Source organism: Nylanderia fulva, unplaced genomic scaffold (genome assembly GCF_048542155.1).
Source record: "Nylanderia fulva isolate GAGA-0341 unplaced genomic scaffold, ASM4854215v1 Scaffold4, whole genome shotgun sequence".
NCBI lineage: Eukaryota > Metazoa > Arthropoda > Insecta > Hymenoptera > Formicidae > Nylanderia > Nylanderia fulva.
Window position 1 is genome coordinate 5,582,850 of NW_028190476.1, and position 21,407 is coordinate 5,604,256.

The 21,407-nt window shown below is 39.9% G+C and overlaps 1 protein-coding gene across 4 annotated transcripts in view; it reads left to right on the plus strand.

Annotated features, from left to right (window-relative positions):
* The first annotated feature begins 211 nt into the window (after window positions 1–211).
* Window positions 212–21,407, plus strand: part of Chi (LIM domain-binding protein 2 Chi) — an 80,781-nt gene continuing 59,585 nt past the window's right edge. For all 4 annotated transcript variants that reach the window (XM_085485975.1, XM_029309290.2, XM_085485976.1 and 1 more), the window contains exon 1: window positions 212–2,827. In XM_085485975.1, the coding sequence (XP_085342101.1) occupies window positions 1,947–2,827 (881 nt within the window). In that variant the 5' untranslated portion in view covers window positions 212–1,946. The remainder of the gene's footprint in view (window positions 2,828–21,407) is intronic.

Here is a 21,407-nt window from a genome sequence, read left to right on the forward strand (position 1 = left end):
TCCATTGCGTGAACGTCGGCGCTCACGTGGCACCCCTTCCCTCCCCTCCTTTCATTCTCGTCGCCCGGCATCTCTTCCCCCTCTCCCTTTCCTCATCTCGCCCCACCGTTCCGCGCACCTCTTCCCCCACCCCTCTGCTCAAAGCAACCGCGCGGCGCGTCGCTCTCCCCTTCTCCCGCGCCCCGCGTATATAGTCTTCAGCGCGCTCTCGACGGGAGAGGGCGATCGCAGCGCCGTTCTCGCGCTCCGCCGCTTTTCGGGTTCAGTAACGCGAGCGCTTCCGTGGAGTTTGGTACTCGAATTCACTCTCTCCCTCACACGCTCGTGTCGCGTGTGCTCGTCGCGCGGCGACACAACGCGCGCGTTTACTTTACATCCATTTTTTCGTCTCTTCTTCCTTTCTCCGCGTCGTGTGAAATAATACGTTAACACGTACAGTGTGCCTGCGTCGTAAGTGATCACCGAGCGCGCGCGTCTTCTGTGAAGTAAACATCGGAGACGAGTGTGTAGAGTAGTGGGATCGACGCTGTGTGAATCCGCGCGTACATTGTGTATCGTAAACAAAAAAGGACACCTAGTTAAGCTCTCAGGTATCTCCTAAGTGATCTTGGGTGTCCGAGAGAAGTTTCGTATCTTCCAAGAGAATGCCGAGACGCGTAACGTCGTCTTGGATCGAGCAGCAGCAGCAGCAACGGCGTGCTCGCGCCGGCTTGGTTTTCGGGTCGCCGAGCGGCGACTGAGGGGGGGCTCGGGCGGGAGAAGGGATGCGAGAGATCCCGCGGGAGCAGCAGCCGGCGCGGAGTGTAGGTAACGGCGTGTCGTGTAGGTGTTAGAAGAGGAGGAAGTGAGTAGGAGGTGGTGGAGGAGGGGGTGATTTCGGTGGCGCGAGGATGGCCGGCTGGCGACGAGTAACGCTGATCCGCGACGTAGGTGCTGCTGCGCGTCGCGACGTCGACCGACCCGACGTGACGGCCACGTGCCACAGCGGACGCGTCGTCGTTGGCCAGTGGCATTAACTCGATCTCTCTCTTTCCCCCCTCTTGGTGTGTGTGCGTGCGTGTGTGTGCGCGTTTGTGTGATTGCGTGCCGAGTATGTCGTAACCGGAGGAACACGCGATCGCGGTGTATAACTTCTTCGTTGTCTATATTTCGAGGTTTTACATGTATAAACAGGGGAGATATAGGAAGCTCAAATTGTGTACGAGAAAGTGAGAGAATATGTATCGAGTTGGGATTGATTCGACGACGACGACAGTCTACTCTATGATAGAGAAGGAGGATTTGTAGGTTGCAAAAGGTTCTTTCGTAGCTTCTTCGAAAGTCGCGCGAACAGGTGGCCGTTCATTTCTCTTACGTAATACGCAAAAGATTTTTTCGCTGTAACGCGATTTTCAAAAAATTGGAAAACGTCCGCCACGACATCTTCCGTCCGACGTGTACGCGGGAATAACAAGTGCTTCGTTCTTGAAATATACTCGTTCCTCGAATGTGCAGTGATACGTAACGTCCCCCTTCTTCGTAGTGATCATTATAGTGACAAGAATCAAACAACGTCGTCGATATTTCGAAAGTGGAGTTGTTTGAGTGCGATCGATTTGAAGGATCGATCTCGAGAACTTGACGGATGTTTCGAAGAAGCGCGGTACACGGCTGACGAAGATCACGTTTCAAACTCTCTCTCTCTCTCTCTCTCGTCCAAGGCTCGAGGGAGGAGAAAGCGAAGGGAGAGTTGGAAAGAAAAAAACAGGACGAAGAAGAGAGCAATAGAAGGAGCTATTATATGACTACCGAAAGCGGGGCAGAAAAAAGAAGGGAGAAAGAGAGAGCAAAGTAGGAGAGAACCAGAAGAGAGAAGAAGTAGAAGTAGAAGAAGAACGCTGGTAGTCTAATCCAAATCCCGGCGGAAGTTCGCGGCGAGGGTGAAGAGCGCCGTGGAGGGGGGAGTGATGCCGGCGGTGAGCGTGGCACAGCGCCCTCCAGGTGGAATCCCACTCCACGCCGGCGTGCCGGTAGCGCCCAGCAGCGTAACCGCCCCCGGTCCGTCGGGCCGGTGCCTCGGGGGCCCGGCAGCGCCCCCCGCCGGCTCGCCACCGCTGCCCCCGTCCTTGCAATCCCTCGGCGGCGGCGTCGTCGTCGCCTCCAACAGCAACGTTAACCCCATCAACATCAATCACGGTAACGGAAACAACAGCGGCAACAACAATCCGCTCGTCGGTGTAAATCCTAACAGCGCCGTCAACAATCATCATCTAGGCATCAACACGGCGAGCGGCGCCACGAATCCACTCCAGGCGATGGCGTCGGCGGCGGCATCGCTGACGCAGCTCAACAATATGGCGAACGGCCCGTTGCCCCCGCTCGCGGGCACGGGCCCCGGCGGCCCGCCGAGTCTGCCGCCGCCGCAGCCGGCGACCACGCCGACCCACGGCGGGCCCCCGACCCCTCACGGCGGCGTGAACGCGGCGCCCCATCTCAACGGGGCCTCGCCGAGTCCGCACCCGATGCCCCCTCACGGTATGATGACCGGCTCGCCTCATACGCCTCACCCTCATATGGGGGGCGGTGGGCCCTCGCCCCATCCCCATCACCCGGGACCCCACATGGTCAGCTCGCCGCATCATCCAGCGGCGCCCCATCCGATGGGCCCGGCCGGTATGATGGGGCCGGTCGGTATGCAGCCTCAAGGCGCGCCCGGTATGTGCGGCCCCGGGCCCAGCGGCCCGATGGGCCCGCACGCGCACCCTCAGGGACCAGGGGTACCCGGACAGCCGCACATGCACAACGACCCGTTCTTCTGCTCGCCCTTCGGATCGCATTACGCGTACAGGTAAATTCGATAGATTCCGAGACGCGTGTTGTTTCCCTTCGTTTCGAGACGAAGGAGCGAATTTTTATTTATCTCTTACATGAACGTACGAAATTTTCTTATTTTGTTCATATTAAATTCAAACGAATATTTATATATTTGATACGATCAAGAGCGTTCGATCGAATTACAACAATTTTAATTTCTCTCTTAAACAAAATTTAACAAGATGTTTGAACATATAATTTAAAACACAGCGATTATATCGATTTAAACAGTTTCTCTGTTAGCTCAGAGAATTGATGATCGAAAATTGAAGCAAATTGCATATTAATCTCATTTTTTCATCATTTATACTCATCGTTCGAGTTAATAAGATTTGAGACAAGTCTGTCTTGACAAAATGATTTTAATCAAATTAATTAATTTTATATCTATGTTGCAATTTTCTTACAATATATTTTACTAGTAGGTAATATTTATATTTATGTAGTCGGCGATATATAAAAGAGAGAGAAAAGAAGGCTCTCTGCTTTTCAAGTCTTATTATCGCACTTCAAGTTATAAAGTTGATTACGGAATTTTGCTGCAGAAAGTACAACTCAAAGACTAGAGCATATTAAATCGATAGTGCGTTTTAGTCGCCAACAAATTTTCTTTCACGTTGGACAGGCTCGATTTTTATAAGATCAATACATTAACAAAAAAAATGTTTTATTTTGGGTAACGAATATATTATAATAGCAAAATTATTATAAGGAAAATAATTTATATATTCTATATTTAATTATATGTGAAAATAAAAGATATTGATATCTTGCTCGATCGATCGAGATAGCCACGTGTATCATCGTTTATTTCTTTTTAAAGAAAACATCTTTGCGCATTTTAAATTAATTCTACAGATTACTGCGAAAGATGTTGGAATTATATACAGCTTTATCAAAAATTGCTCACTTTCCACGACTCCCCCTTTTTTAAGGAATTTAAAATAATTATTTTACAAGAATATTACATATATTCTTGTAAATGCCATATTTTTCACAAATTTTTAATTTTTGATATTAAACATTTTAATAATGTTTAAATATTGAGAGAGCTTGTAAAGGAAATGTTTAAATTTAGCTCGTATTATAAACATATTTTTGTTATTTTTATTTGCATCTTTAAATTAGGTTGATTCACAAGAGATTACTTTAGAAATGTATTTCTTGTGTGAATAAAACTTTATATTTTTATAATTTCTCAAAATATTTAGCTTTATGTTAATGGAAACGAGAGTGCAAAATTACTGAGACACGCTCCGCCCTATAACGATATAATAAATAAGTAATTTGTCGTTATAGCGGTCATAACAATTCGCCGTCACGCGAAAAAACACTCGCACGTGCGTCTCGCAACAGGATCAGGGTGGAACTTTGTGTGAAGGCGTATATATGTAAACTTTTTTTCTGCGCGCGGAAGGGTAACTGAAGGAGAAAAGGGAGAGAAAGAGGGACTTTTACAGAGTCACGCGAGGTTTTTTTTTACGAGAAACTGTATCGCGTGGCCAAAGGAATCTCTCGCGAAGCTCGCCTCTTGCCGCCATTTATGCTTTGCCGTACTACTTATGCCTCGTGCCGCTGATAATCGCGGTAGATACTCCGCTATTTGTACAAAATGGTATTCTAATCAACGATAAATCCTCACCTTTTGTTCGCGTTTTTTGTCTCGAGCGCAAGAAAAAAAAGTAGACTGCATGACTTTTGCAATGTGCAACTGACGTGCATTAATCGAGATCGGTGTCATTAGATTCGCGCATTCATTGATCGTTAAAAAAATTTTTATTTTCGTTTTTTCAGGATCAGTTCGAAATTTGTAAGTTTATGTGAAATTATAATTATAGTCATTTTGCGCGAGATTATTATGACAGAAGTTAGTTTTCAACGGTAAAGTCAATGGTTAAAATTTAATATTTAATATTTTTATATATGTATAATATTATATAAAAGATTCTGCGACGTGACATTTCTCTCGCAAGAAAGGATTAGAAAAAAAAATGGGAAACATTTTCGACAATATTAAGTTAAGATTATTTCACGGCTTGTTCTTCGATTGGTGTCGAGACTTATATTCTCCACGACTGGATTGATGAGCTTTTTTCCGCCGCGGATATTTTTAGACAATTGTTTTACGGTTCGATACTTCGTTCCATGCCAATCGTCCGGTAGTCGCTCACTAGTACGTTCTCTCAGGCGTAGTAACAGTATACCTCAAGAATCCGTTATCGTGCCTCACAACCAGGATCTTCCTGGTCACCGGTTCTACAGCTGGCTCCGGCAAAGAATAATACAAGGTAGAAAGGTTCAAAAATCTATAATATTGCCCGAGTAATATTGTTGCTATTCGCCAATTTCAAGGCGCATTTGCCAAGGTTAGATTTATAATAGCGATTAAAACAATAGAGCGATTAATCGACTGTATTAAAAATTCGATTGTTCAAACACATTAAACATTATTATAGACTATCTGTCAGGTGCGTTAAAAATCGCACGTCGTTTTTCTCGCGGTATCTCTTGAACTCTCAGATGGGGGAAGAAGGAAGGTGCCTCCGGTTCCAGGTGTGCACGTTTGTTCGCGACTTCCTTCTTTTGCGAGGAGTTTACCTCGCGAGAAAAAGTCGGGGGGTTAAGAACGTCGATAGTCGTAAGTATGTGCGATGACGACGATTATTCGGTACTTCTCCTCCTTTGGCCTTCTGCGTATCCGGTCTGGATGTCTCTATCGCCACGGCATCATCTCTACGCAGGCCGTCCTTGTCTGGTGGTAATCGCGCGGGCTCATTAACATAAGCGTTCTACCCTGCTACATTCGAGTACGAATGACGATGCTACTTTGCTCGCATAGAATTGTACCTTTCTTCTTTTTTTTTTCTTAATATAACCTGACAATTCCATTTAAGTTCGCGAAACATTCGACTCGATTTGTCGCTTGTAATTCTTGCCACGTCGACGAGAATATTGAGAATGGAAATCTTATTTTATATGGTCAGGAAAATGTCAAATATTGAGTATTGAATGATAAATATTAATACAAAATTACGTCGCGCGATGAAATATTTTTCGACTGCTCCAAGATATATTTTCTTTTATGCAAATGTTTTGAACTAATTTACTTTTTAGACGAGCTTACGCCTCGGCTAATATCATCTCGCGAGATTACAGACGCGATATGTTGCTCAGATAAGAAAGCCCGCGTTTACGTATCGTCGTCGAGTTGCTTTGACTAGTGTTTGCACTTGGTTGAGCTTCTTAGAATATATATATGTATATATAATATCGTAACTTGGGAAAATCCAATATACATCATCACATTAAAGGATATACTGTTTCAAAGTGGAGTTTCTGTATAGATTCTTTGATTGACTTTTCGAAATATAAATTGCGCAAATTTGAAAATTTGCCGGAATAAAAATTATTCTTACATTTACGAGATATATAATTACGATTGCGAACAAAAATATATATATGCGATGGTTTTTAAAATAGAATATAGTTACACACAAGTATGCGTACGCGTCATTGTTATATAAACTCTATAGTTCTCTTGTATATGTGTGAATAACGCTACATTATTTCCTGCATAAAGATAAGTTTTCGTTTGTCGTCCGTTCGTTCGAGCGAGCGAGAAGAGAGAACTCAGCTTCGATAATCTGCGCAAAATGCAGCCTTGACGTTCTTATATTCTAAAATCCATCATCACAAAGATATATGTTACATCATTCAAATATTTGCACCGGCTACATACACCGAGATTACGCATACACGCGTAAAAGATGTTGTTTCAAATTCTCTCTCTCGAAAAAAAAAAGAACATGTTATCGTGAGACGAACGATGATGACGCATCGGATAGAGGCCTAACCGATTTAACTACGCTCTCGAAAATTTATTATAATCATTGCGGAACATTTCGAGTGCGTATATACAAACACATATATATTCTAGACAGGCAAAGCAGAGCATGAGTATCGTAAAATACTTTATCGCGTTGGATTCGCGACGACGCGTATGTGATGTCGATGGGGAAAAAAAGAAAAAAATAAAAACGTGAGAACGCGCCGTGGAAAGAAAGTGAAATTAATTAATCGTGAATATTGTACAAGAAAATACCGAAGCGCGGGCGAAGCGTTTAAAGCACGATCGGAAGTGCGAGCACCGTCGTGTGGCCTTATCTTATCGCGGGCCTCTCGGTAGGATAAGAAGGACCTTGATCGCCTCGCGACAAAGCGAATCGGCACCTTGCCTCGCTTCGAAACATCGATTTTCTGCTTTACTACACGCCTCTTTTTAAAGTGCGCGAAATGTTTCCGAAATGACACCACGTCAAAGCTTTCTTCCGTAGAAATTTACATCGAATCTCAATTACGAAGCAATTTAATGTTAAAGATTAAACAAGCCTTCTCCTTTTTTGCTTTTATTTTCAAGGATATCTATACAATTTTTATTTGTTAGAATTTGTATATTTATAAGATTTTTTTCTTTTTAAATGAGAAAAAAATGATTATAAAGAGTGAAGTTTAAAATGGCCTTTAAAATCCTTTTTTTGAATACAAACATTTAGAATTGTGAACGTGTTTCTTTGAGTAAAATAAAATATTTCAGTCATTGTTTGATTGCTATATATATATATATAAATCTTATAAATATACAAATAAAAATAATAATAACATTACAAAAATGTTATTATTATTTTTATTACAGATGGTTTACGAGTATTTTCTTGACTCATCATTACGTAAATGATGTAAACTATTATAATACAACAATCAACAATAGCGAAAAGATAAATCCTGCGAAAAAATTATTTTTTTTAATGACCAGAAGTTGTATAAGAATATGATAGTGCCAATTTCCTATTGCTATCTACAATTTATTTCAATCGAATTATGAAATCAATTTTTATAATTTTTTTTATTTAGAACGGTGCATAATAACATGATAAAGTATATTCGTAATTCGTAAAAAAATTAGCTTTTTTATTTCTGCTCAAAAAAAAGGATGTTTTTGGGTATCACTCCTCGATTCAAATTTTACACGAAATATAAAATGAGATATAAATTAACGCTACTAAAAACCCATTATAGATACGCAGGAAATTACGCTATTCGATATTCGAACGACGATGTAAACTCTATCTCTAGTTACTGGAACACTTCGTATAATTAAGCGCGTACAATAATATATAACAGCCCTGTTCTTCGATGCAAGGCGAATCCCCTCTTGTTTTTGCGACACAATCGTTTCTCGTTTCACGCGAGACATCGTTGACTGTCGTCTTTCCTAGCAGCTCTCCTAGCTAGCATGATTAGAACGGGATTAGTGTGCGGCACGTACTATATTTCTAGTTAGTTACAGGACGTTATAAAGTAAATGTCGGTGTGCGATGTAACGTACAAATCAGCGGGAGTATCCGAGGTACTCTCTGAAAATCGCGATTTACTTTTGCAAAAAGAATAACTGACGTTTGGATAGAAACGTGGATTTTCATTGCTCGTTTGCTCGATTGAACGACATACTAATTTATTTCGAAATTTTTATCGTTGTTGAAAGAAATTTGCGGTCGTGCTTTTTTTTTTTAATGTAACTATGTAATATTAGATATTAAAATTATTTCTGAAAAAAGCATTGCTATATTCTATTAAAAAGTAATTATAAGCAAACGTGGCTGTACGCGTACTGTACTTTCTAAATCTTTTATTTTGCACCATACTGCATATACAATTACACTGAATGAATTTTCAATCTCTATGCAGAGACAATAGGATATTTTCGTTGGACCTTCTACATTCTAGTGGTCGGTTTTAACTGCCGCAGTCGGCACAAAAGGTTAAAACACAGGAAGCATCGATATGCATATCTTCACTTATTGCTTTCCGAAGAATAATAATTCTTTTTTTGTGTTTTACTTTCCTGTACACGAAACGCTTGCGCAAGAAATTATATTTATTAAACTCTCCGAGAACATTATATGTTTTTTTACAAATACGATTTTTCACGATATAACGCGATATAGTATCGATTCTTTCCGAATAAAAACTCCATTATCGTCGGTTCTGTTGGCAAAGTGAGAGGAAAAGCTGAATAACTTTTTTTTTTTCAACGGTCAACTCGGATCAAATCGCGGACACGAGGGGGAGGATTGTGAAAAAAAAAAAGAAAAAAATTTGTTCCACCAGAGAGATGCACCCCCGATCGCATCGTTGCTCGTGCATATCAGGCCGGATCGCCGGTTCCAGTTTCACGTGAAACTTCTTTGCTCGACACAGGTTCAAGGCGAGCATTCGCGGGCATCTCTCCGCCGTCTGGCGAGGGGAGCCGTGCATGCACATGCACATGCACGTGCGCATGATGCATATGGATCGCGCGCCGGAAGTCGCCGGAACGGCGAAAAAATTATCGAGTTCGGTGAAATGATTTTGTTGCTATATATATACGTTACAGCTTCTCTTGTTCTCTCCTGAGATTTCCATGCAATCAACGATTCGTATCGGTTACATCGATGTTAATTTCTTTAATAAATAGTCCACGTCACTCACACAGGAGGCACGTCCGATCTTTTTGTCTGTAATTGGACGACTAATTAGAGATGAGAAACATACGAACTTCGTATGAAATGCGTTCTTGAATCGCGTGTTATTGTATTACGATGGAAAAGAGTTGTGCAATTTCAGCATAAATTCCGGTTTGAGAAAATTCTGTTATAAAAAATTACATTTGACGTTTAATTTTTTTATTTTATCGCATGTATCATAGTATCATAGTTGGACAAATAACTCGCTTTTATTACACAATGAAAGCATCGTTAATACAAAATAGATTTCTGAGGATAATATTCGAGACCTAAAGATCTTTTCCGAGGAAATAGATTCATATTCAAGTATAAGATGTCAATTGGACGTATCAACGTGTTGTCGGACAGAGTACGATTAGTCGAGAATTATTGAAAGAGGGAAAGGGGGAAAAATAGGAGAAAAAAGTGCGGACACGACAATATCGCGTCGCACAATAAAGAGGAGAAAGGCCTCTCTGTGTCACGGTTTACCTAGAAACATCGATGCAGGTGTCTCTTGGGACAGGTGTAATTTGGCAAACGTCTCCCCGGATTGTCAAGCTTTCCTTCTCGCAGGGCCGCATTCGTGTCCCACTGCTACGCGCTGAACTTAGCAAACGAAGCTATGTTTATTTTAATTAGAAACCTCAGTGTAATAGCACACCAAATGTAAATTACTAGGGTTTGCTGGGTAATTAGTTTTAATTTAATTAACACAGCCGTGTTCAAAATTTCTGCCAGCTTTATGAATTTCTTACGTACCAAAAATTAAAAATCTACGTTAATTAAATGTTTTATAATATATGTATTTTTGTGTGAATAGTAGACGGTTGATAATTAATTTTATACTGATGTATGCACATTTTTACGATATTTTTATTAAAAAAAAAAAAAAAAAAAGTAATAATAATGAGATATGTAATTTTTGGGACACTAATGGATATACTTTCGACAAAATTAAAATAACTGCGTGTATCATCTCGGCTCATGAAACTCGCGATTGCAATCTGTCTTTTAGCTGATCAGACCTTTTACTTTGACTCGATACTTGCCGAGTGATTATAATTTTAACGTGCATAATCTCGTGTGAAGCGACGATAGGCTGCTCTCACGTGCGAGGCCGAGATTCAATGGCGTATACATATATACGAAAGAGAGAGAAAGAGAGACTTTTGATTTACCCGACCCGCTCATTTACCCCCCTTCCTTATCTGGTTCTGGCCCGATACTCGATAGTCAATCTATACGTACGTCGGGCCCGTTAAGTTTTATGGGTCAGGTTGCCTCGAGAGGTTCCTCGATTACACCCACTTAAAGAAGATCTCTCGCACGAATCACTGCAACGGCGGCGCGTGTTTACACGTAGGCTGGATTTCTCGGAAGTCAGTGTAAACATCCCTTATCTCCAGGCGTTCAGGGATCTGCTATCGGGTGTCGTCGAGACGAAGGAGCCTTTTCCTTGAGCTGTACGATCGACGAAGTCTGTTAAGATCTCGAATGGATGTGCTCGATGACTCGTAATGATACGCTCGAAATTATTCGCTGGATTATTTCTCGACGACCCGCGCACCCTTATTAGTTTTTCGCGTTGTGCCATCTTCTTTCCGGTTTAATTAGTCCAATTAATTACATTGATATAGTGGTATTTTATTAATTTAAAGTTAATTATATACACAGAGAGAATTTTTTCTTAAAATTTATCCTGAAAATCATGGTTATCGTGGGGCATTATGGTATCGGAAGAATTTTATAAGGGTCTCTCTGATTAATATTTACCACAAAAATATTAATATCTACCACAACAAGATATAAAATATGTACGCATTAATATTTTTTATTGTGGTAAATATTAATCAGAGAAACTCTCTTATAAAATTCTATCATATTGTCTCACGATTACCATGATTTTCAGAGTAAATTTAAAAAAGAATTCTCTCCGCGTAGAGGTGTCATCACATCGGTCGTATATTTTGTTTCGATGCGATTGAGTCGCAAAAAGTAAATATTTTAATATAACATATTAATTTATATTAATAAATCTCTGTTTTATTTTTATATTATATATATAAAAAAATTTAATTATTTACATATATATAATTATACATATATATATGATAACTACATATTAAAGAATTTATATGTACAATACTTAAATATATTTCCGCGTCGAAATACTTTTGGACAAGTTTGACACAGTTTGTAGGGGATCTACAATGTTGCGAAAATGTTGGCGTCTGTTTGACACGCGGGAGTTTGACAATTGGGCCAGAAACTAAACATTGATTAACTCGACGTGACAGCCTCTCTTTTGTCTCGCTCTTAACGGTGGCGGTCGCGCTTATTTATAAAATGCCGCGCGACGTTGACGGCGCGTGCGCGCACGAGCGGGTTCGTTAGCTCGCACGAAAACGTTACGACGACAAAGCGCCGTTTATTCATTCGCTCGTTCATTCAGCGTTTCGGCAACAGCAGTTTATCCCGACAGGCGCGAATGCGCCTAACGACCTGTCTCCGGCTCGCGCGCGATTAACATCGTCACCTCGTCGTCGACTCGTGGTAGACGAAAGAAACGACAAACGAGCCTTGTGACTGTTTAACGACGGACACTGTCACGACAATTCGAACGGCTTATTTTTATACACATCGCGGCTATTTCGAGTTTCTTCTCATAAGCCAGGAAAACACCACTTATGCCCGCTTTCATCGCCAACGTATATTTCATTCTCCAATGCATCCGCGAGATGATCCGCTGCTCTATCACAAAGTATAGGAAGAAGTTTATATTTGTAATCCGTAGAGAGAAAGCATTCTTCGTCGGGAGAAGAGTTACATGGTCGATCGATGACGCGTCTCGTATTTTATCGCTATAAGAACTTTCCCAAAACATATTGTCCGGGGCTTTCACGACATATTACGAAGACGATGTAAATTTTGATGATCGAGACTTCTGAGGCACCTCGTTACAAGCGTCAAGTTACTTACGTGGGTGTAGTCGGTGTGGTCGCGCGGAAATAACGGATGATCGGTAAATCAAACAGCGAGCTATAAATAATGAGATTAGCGCTGCCTATCCAAATGCAGCGCACGCGACCTCGCGAACCTCGCCAAGTGTCTGTATATTCCGTAGAGAGCCCGTGGGTTCAAGCGACCTACCTGCGCCGAGAAGCGCGCTCTGTTACGAACCCAGGGGTTCTCATCACGCAGGCGTCAAGTCAATGTACGAGGCATATCTTAAGCCCCTCTGTCAATGCATCATTTTTTTTGTGCACCTTTCCATCAAGATACGGGTACCCAATCTCGTGTTTTCGACGCTGCATTGCACTGAATTTCTTTATAGCAGTTGCTACGCGGAGAGAATTTTTTCTTGGAATTTACCCTGAAAATCATGGTAATCATGGTTGAGATAATATGGAAGAATTTTATAAGAGTTTCTCTGATTAATATTTTACATAGTAAACTTTACTATTACTCGGAATTTTTTCCGTTCAAAAGAACCTTTGTATTTCGAAAACTTCTTAAAATATGACGGAGAAGAATGTTCGAAGCCTACACAGAGTGAATTTTTTCGTAGAATTTATTCTGAAAATCATGGTAATTGTAGGACAATGTGATATTGGAAAAAATTTATAAGAGTTTCTTTGATTAATATAATACAATATTTAAGAAATAAAATGTATTCAAATAAATATTAATAGAGAAACTCTTAAAATTCTTCCAATACCATATTGTCCCACTACAATTTTCAGGATAAATTCTGAAAAAAAATTCTCCCCGCGTAGGCTTCGAATATTCTTCCCTGTCATATTTTATAGGAAGTTTTCGGAATACAAAAATTCTTTTGGGAGAAAAATTCCAACACATTTTTAACAAAAAGAAACCCAACAATCTTGTAATTTTGTTTATTCTGTTTTTTTCTTAGACTTCTGTAAATATATGAGAGAGATGAATCGAGGTGTAGCGTTGAGTCAAACGTTGGCCGAAAATCCGAGGCGTTAAATCTATCTGATATAATGTATATAATTTGTAACACATCTCGCGTACGCCTGTTGGCTGTTCGACAAATTTGCTATGTAATGCAAGAGAGAAAGAGATATATATATATATATATATATATATATTAGTCCGAATCGTCGGTGCATTCAACAGGACGTACGTCGACTTGCATCGACGCGCGTTTGCCTTGTCGTTGCATCATCGGTGATTGCATAAGCGTGTCCCGCGCTTTGCATCGGTGTGTACGCGAGATTTTAAAATGTCAGGAATCTGCTGGAGCACGTCCAGATCGACAAAGTGTCCGAGAGAGCGATTCGATCCGTCGTGATGGGAAGAGATATATAGTTAGCGAAAAACATCGGGGACGCCCCTGTAAATCCCGAAACTGCGTGACTCGGATGATTTCGGCGATGACTCGAGAATTTCTCCGTTTCGTTCCATTCTCGCGGCTCGATCTCGAAAAAAGAAATCTCGCGACGCGAGATGAGAACCGCGAATGATTTGCCAGTGAAGCAGTTCGTTCGCGTTGGAGTTGGCTCGGCTGGTCTCTCCCATCTCTGATTCTCTCTTCTCTCTTTTCTCCTCGTTTCTTTCTCTGTCTTACCTTCGTCTCCCTCTCGCACCGATCTCTCTCTCCCGTGATCCGTGTTCTCAAGGCCGCCTCCTCGGATCTTCTCCTCTCTCGCCTCTCGTCTCTTCTCTTCACGTTCTCGTCTTCTTCTCCTTCTCGGCCTCTCTTCATCTCGCGTCCTCTTCCTTCGTCGCTTCGATCTTACCTCAACCTACCTCTATCCTTCAACGTTACCGGCTATCTCTCTCTCTCTCTCTCTCTCTTTTGCCTTTCTCTTTCCCTCTTCTTCTCGGGCATCCTCTCTCTCTCGGCTTCTGTGAGACAACTTAGCTACGCGCGCTACATCGAAGTTTCGAGCGAACTCAAAGTCAATCGTAGTTTGAGTTTACCGCCGAAGCATCGGCGAGATGCATCTCTCCGGTAGAAATTGCAGGCACCTTGCAACGTGGAAAATGTCGTTTGACCAGTTCGCGCTCTACGACCGGGTTGCTCGCGTTGGATCTGGTCCGGTTGCGAATCTCTTCCGAACGACTCTTCGAAAGTCGCTTCGTTTTTTTTTGTTTTTTTTTGTTTTTTTTTTTTTTGAGGTCCTCTTTCTTTTTTTCCCCTCCTTATTTTTCCCTTTGAGCAATGACGCCGGAGATAATCGTTTCGATATTTATGATCCGCTCGCGCTCCTTTCGCGGACTTTGTAATTAATTTCGAGCGGGAAGGCAAATGCAGTAGCAGATATAGTCTTGGATAATCGTGGAAATTATATTTATTCTCTTCTTTTCAGCAGTTTATGCGAAGCAATTTGAAATTTTTTTATATATTACAGCGGAATCATTGAATTTATTATCAGTATATATCCAAGAATCTATGATACAAGCAAGTTTTAATTAAAAATTTGCAATATATTACATTTCTTTCTAATGTGTACAGAATAGAATTTATACATAGTTAGGAAACGAGAGTTCTAAGTAAAGGAAGTTAGTTAAATAATTGTTTTCCATTTCATAGCGAGACGCACAACAACACGCACATATTAATATACCCGTCTCGTATTGTTCTTCGCTTTTACGTGTAACAACAACGAAACGGAGGCAGGTATATCTCCCCTTCTTCCTGTCTACACACATATCATTTTAACATATCACAATTCACAATTGCTGCACCGTGAAAGACTCTTCGCGGCGGGTTCTCGAAGAACTTTTTCTTTTTACCGGACGGGCGATCTCGACCGTCGAGATAACAGCTGTCGCATTAACAATGCAATCAGAACGTTGAATCGCATTTGCCCGCCCCTGTTGTGTGTACTTCAGCCGAAATTAAAATAAGGAATTAAGGGTAAAATTATGAAATTCAAAATTACGAGCCATAACTATCGAAAATTTGAATTAACAGTGGATATCGCCGTGTGAAATCAATTTTTCTAAAATAATACATTGAAAAGCAATCTGAGATATACAATACCCTCCATAAGTTTGGAAACACCTTACATTTTACAGTTAAAGTGTTGCATGGCAGCGATCTGTCATAAATAAAAATGTTATTTTAATATTTTAAGTTTTATTGATACAAAAAATCTACACAGATCGCTGCCATACGATTGTTTAACCGTAAAATGTAAGGTGTTTCCAAACTTATGGAGGGTACTGTATAAATAAAAAATCGAGATGCATTTGCATAAGAACTAATTTGAGCAACAATAAAATTATTTTGATCGAAATAATTAAAGAGAAATTGAAAAACAATTTTCTTGCACCCGGCTATTATTAATCCGATTTTGCATCAATTTTTCTGTTCTCCGTTCATCGGCTGATTGCTTTTTGCAACAGAAATTACTTATCGGCGTGATACAAAAATCTTTACACTTCGCGTGATGATAAAAACTTTGTACGCGTCGACGTTCGGGCTACTTGAAGCACACAGACGGGAAGAGAATGAGAGAGAAAGACCTCCGCCGGGTCCGTTCATTCGTCGATGTTTTTTTCGGAAGACGAATCCCGCTCACCTTGAAAGGTACGTCGCGTGGCTCGTCGTTCGTTCAAGCCGTTCGTCGGAGGATAAGCCCTTCGAGCGACGCGCGTAGGGAACTTCGAAAAGTCAGGCCTCGGGTTCGTTCGGTTTCGTGTTTGGATGCACTTTTCCTCGGAGCGAGACGAGGACGCGCGCGCGCGCATGCATGCATTTTCAAGGCGATCCGTGAAGCGGCCGTCGCCATCGCCATCGTTTGTATGCACCTTCGCGCATAAATTTCAGAGACACTGACTCCGGTATAAATTATATGAACGCGCAATTATTCTTGCGGAAGGTTGGCGGGCAACGAGAAAAGAGTGATTTTTGATGCGTTACCGGCGCTTCCTTCTCTTCCCTCCTTCTCTTGAACTTGGATCGGATATTGTTTTCAACTATATGAGCATTCTATATTCAATCGTAATTTTTCTCGAGTTCTGCCTTTTTCCCGTTCTGGACTAATAATGGCGATACCGTTATTCGGTATACGCGGGCGTATTTGTTCTGAAACTTTGCACGGTTATTAACCGAGATCTGATATTTTTTTTTTTTTTTTTTTTTTATATACTGCTGGTTCATATGTCGCGACTCTGATAGGACTCAAAGTCACTCGATTGAGAAATTTGTAGTTGGAAGCGTTGCCATAAAGAGAGTGATGCCTAATTTTTTTTTTATAGCAAAAATGTTGAATTTAATAAGAGATATCGTTGGAAAGATTTTCAAAAATAAATTTATTTGTAAATAAACTATTGAGTTACGACGCGATGTCTAGTTTTCGAGATATTTCGGATCAAAATTTCAATTAAGTTTTCAAATTTGATAACAGGTTAAAAAAATTATATATATTTATAATCAGTAAAAAATTAACTTCGATCTGATATTGTCTTATTTTTTTTTGTTTCTGCTTAAATAAGAGATTTTCTAGGCATCACTCTACATAGTAAAATTTACTATGTAACATTAACATTCTTTATTGTGATATACATGGTATATTAATCAGAGAAACCCTTATAAAATTCTTCCAGTACCACATTGTCCCACGATTACCATGATTTTCAGGTAAATTTTAGGAGAGAAAATTTTCTCCATGTATGTGAGACGCTTTCGGGAGCCATGAAGTAATTGATATTCTGTAACAGCTACGTAGGGGTTGGGGTAAGCGTCGTTTCCGCTCTATAAGCCGGATTTATTCGACGCGTCTTATCCGCGAAATGATGACACGCGATGGACCCACACACGGAATCACGTAGCGATTGCGGAGCCTAAAGACGCGAGAAGAGAGGGCCTTCTCTTTCTTCGCGCGCGCGAGGAATGGCCCTCCTTCTCGCGTCATCGCGAGACGGTCCTCCGTCGTCGTTGTGGTACAGTTGTGTGTGGGTCGAGCCGGGATCATTTCGGAAACCAGTTCTTCGAGCGGGGGTCGAAGCGCCTCGTTGTTGGATCCCGCGCTCCGATGTGTGCGCGATCATTTCCAGCGGAGGATTAATCCTTCCAGCGTGCTCGGGGTCACGGCGGAGCGATTCACGAGGCTCTACATCTTCATTCCGCTTTTTCGCGTCTGATCGTCTGACGAAAGAGCGAAGCTTTCCGCTTTCGAGTCCGCTCAACTCGCGAAATATTATTATGAACAGCCGCTTTCTCCGGCTACCTTCTCGCGATCGAAGGCTTGCGTCTTTCTGAAAAATAAATTATAAGGTAGAAGATTATTATACTCGCATCGAGAGAGAAAGAGGGAAAAGAGAGGCAAATGAATTTTAAATTAGCCAATATGAGACGATAGTTCAATTTCTCATTAATGATACGTTATTAAAGAAATATTATAACAGCGATTTAAAATATAAAAGATACAAGAGAGTATATTTTATATATATATGTTCTATAAAATAAATATATATAATAAATTGAAATAATTAATTTAGAATTTGCCTTGATATATATGTAAATCAGATATGAAGAGGAGTAGACATTATAGGCGGCACAAAATTATTTTTAAAATCTTCTTCAATTATTTTGAAAATAACTGAAGAAGAATTTAAAAACAATTTTGTTGCGTCTGACTCTTATTAACCCTTTTCATACCTGGATAATAAATTAATGATATCACATAGTATATTAGAGAATTTATTTTATTGTAAGAGAAACGATGTATTTACATTTGTAATATTTCCTCCCTCTCCTCCTTGATTGAATAATTACGAGTAAGGGAGTCTGGACGAGCGGCATAATTGAAAATACTCTCTGGAAATTAATATAGGCGGCGCAGACGCGGAAAGTTTATAAACTTCATGACAGCCGGAGTCTATCCTATTGTACCAATTAGAATGTATTTCCATTGGTAGCGTGTACCGTGATTGGCTCACCGATGGAATAAACCTATCGAGAGATGGAACGACCCGATTCTAGTCATGCAAATTTATTCCAATAATTACGTTTGTAGCTAACGCGCGGAATACCGCGGTACACAATTTTGATATTATTGACAGGTCGATGAGCGTCAGTCGTTTCTATATTAAATATGCGCGAATCGACGATGCATCTGCGCGAAAATGCAAGGCGAAACGAAGCAGGGCAGGAAGTTCATCCGGCGTCCGATTAAATGCCGACGGATTCTCCCCTCATTACAGAAGTAATCGGGGAACCACCTCGGGTCAATTGCCTTCATTCCGTTTACGTTCCTTGACAAATGACGGAACTTGGCCCGATCATTTGTCTTCGCCCGATCAGTTTGGCTCGCGCTTTGCGCGCCTACAACTTCAGGAATCGCATTGAAATCAGCTTATTAGCAATTACAAACGCATTGTATAATGTCTTGTTCCATGTAATCATATGGACACGCCGGCGCATAATGGCATAATATATCGTGTGACGTGCACGACATGGAGCTTGTTTGATCTAGATTCAACACTGATGCCGATGTCGTGATCGTGTATATATCTCGATAGTTGTGCTTTGCAATTTAGTTTTTACAATTTGCAAAGAAAATTAAGCAAAGAAAACAAATAATTAAAAGCACTTCTTATCTTACAAGAAAATTTTCTAATTACTTTTAATGTAACTTTAGACATATGTTGGGAAAGATAAATATAGATGAATTTATTTGCAACCCTCCAAAAACAATTTTAAAAAGCGAGAAACCTTCCCTTATAGCTTTTTAAAGTACCTCTATTTAATTACATTAATAAAATTTAAAAGAATAATTTTTAGAAAAAAATTATTTTTTCAAAATTTTATTAATGTGATTAAATAGAGATGTTCTTACCATGAAAACATCTTTCGATATCTCTATACTGTTGATTATGTATTTTATTTCTTTCAAGTATTTTTTATATCAAATATAATGTTTTTTCCTCCTACACAATCTCACTTAAATATTTCAAAACGATTCTTTTATCCTTGCCTCTCGTACGGAATGTTCGTTACAAGATCACGTATATCTTAAACATTAAACTAAACGTAACTTCTTGAGATGGCTTTCGCGCGCGCACTCTGTACCGTATAACAATAAGATTTTAACTGGGCGGTTATGCTAGTCGCATTTTTCCTCCCAGCGTCTCGATGTAGAACACGCTAAGAGCACAAGATCGTTTCAAGTGCTCCACGAGTTCCGCACGTGTACTAAAGTCCTTTCTCCATCTCCTACGTTATAGGGATTAAAGCTTCTAGCTGCGGAGGAGGTGGAGGCCACGTGGAGGAACCAGCGCGCGCGGAATAGTTGTCTAAGTGCGGCCAGCTTTTCAAACTTTCATACCCTCGAAGCCCCAGTCATTTCGCTCTCGGAATATTTTCCAGGAGAGACGAATCGTAGATTATGCGCGTGGCCGTTTATATGTCACGTTAACATTGATCGATCGCTTTCATTACCGAGGAAATGGAAAAAATGTGGTATACGATCAGTATTAAATAGCTGATTAATTTATTTTCGCAAATTATATTATTTTTTTTCGTAATTATTTTTGTAAATTATAATTTTATTTTTTATAATATGTTCTACCAATGCATAAAAATTTTTTGATATTAATTCGTATTAAAATAATTTGTATTACTAATTAAATAATTAATAATTTATATTATATCAATACGTAAAAAATATTGAATAATATTTTTAATATTAAATATTTTTTATATATTTAATATTAAATAATATTTTTTATCTATTAGTATATATTATTAGTATGAAAAATAAAATTATATTTAATGTAATATAATATTTTTACAAAAATGAAGAATTTAAAGAACTCAGTTGTAATTAGATGCATTGCTATTTTTGATTATTTTTAATGCGAATAATTTCGTGTGTTTTCTACAGATGCATTTATAAATCCTCGAAATTTATACTTTTTACTAACCCATATTTTTATTTATTTTTGTTCCTTTTTTCTCTATCGTTCAAAATGATGTTGCGCGCCATTATTCTTTTTATTCTTAGTTTGATACTGTCGGACATGTTTCAAAAAGTCCGATGTGAAAGTCCAAACTGCTTCTCTAGCGCAAGCTAGTTTTCCAACTAAAGTCCGAGTTATCGCGAGCGATCAATGCTGCCAGAGACACAACAATTTTTCGCATTTTTGTGTAAAACCAACTTTCTCGTTGGCGAATTAAGAAAAACACGGAAAGGATTTATCGGGTGTGCTTTCGAAACTGTGTGACTTCCTTTTCTTCTCATCGTTTTGTTGCAAGAGATACGCGCTTATGAACGATCGATCTGATGACCATACAATTATGTAACGAAACAGTATCGAGAGACCCTCGTAAGAATATTCGTCGCCGATTGAAAATTCCGCAGGTCTCATTAGAATTGCGAGCAACCGATTAAAGAAGTCTCCTTGGGGAAGGCGATATTTTTCACGTTAACTCGTAAAACGGACAGCCCTGGGGAAAAAAAGACGGTCGGGATTTATCGAAGCCTCCGCGGAGACGTGTCTATCGTTTCGCTGCAACCTACGCTGTGTTCCAAGCAATAGTGCACAGCTCGTTTTTTATGCAGCGGCAATAACAACAAGCTGCCGTGTAAGGTTTATTCTGAATTTAGGAGCTTTGGACCTGTTCGGAATCGGCCACAAGGATCTTCGATCGAACGACAGTGACTTTCGCGGATTTATTTGCATCGTTTTTTCTCCGACTCGGGATGAGCTACATATGTACGACCGGGAGTGAGAATTATCTTCTTTTAAATTAAGATGGTTTTCTTTACTCTACAATATATAAAAATATCTATAAATAGATATCTGTTTCTTCACAAAGAAGAAAATTACGAATGAATAGAAATAGTTATACATGTATATTCTTGTATTAAACTGTAAGTAAATATTTTAATATGGTATTGTATTTACGTTGAGAAACGTTTTTAATATTTGAATATTTGAATATATTGTATGATTTTTTGCGAATATTTAAATATTAAAATCGAATATTTAAATGTTCAATGTATATAATGGTTTTACATATATGAT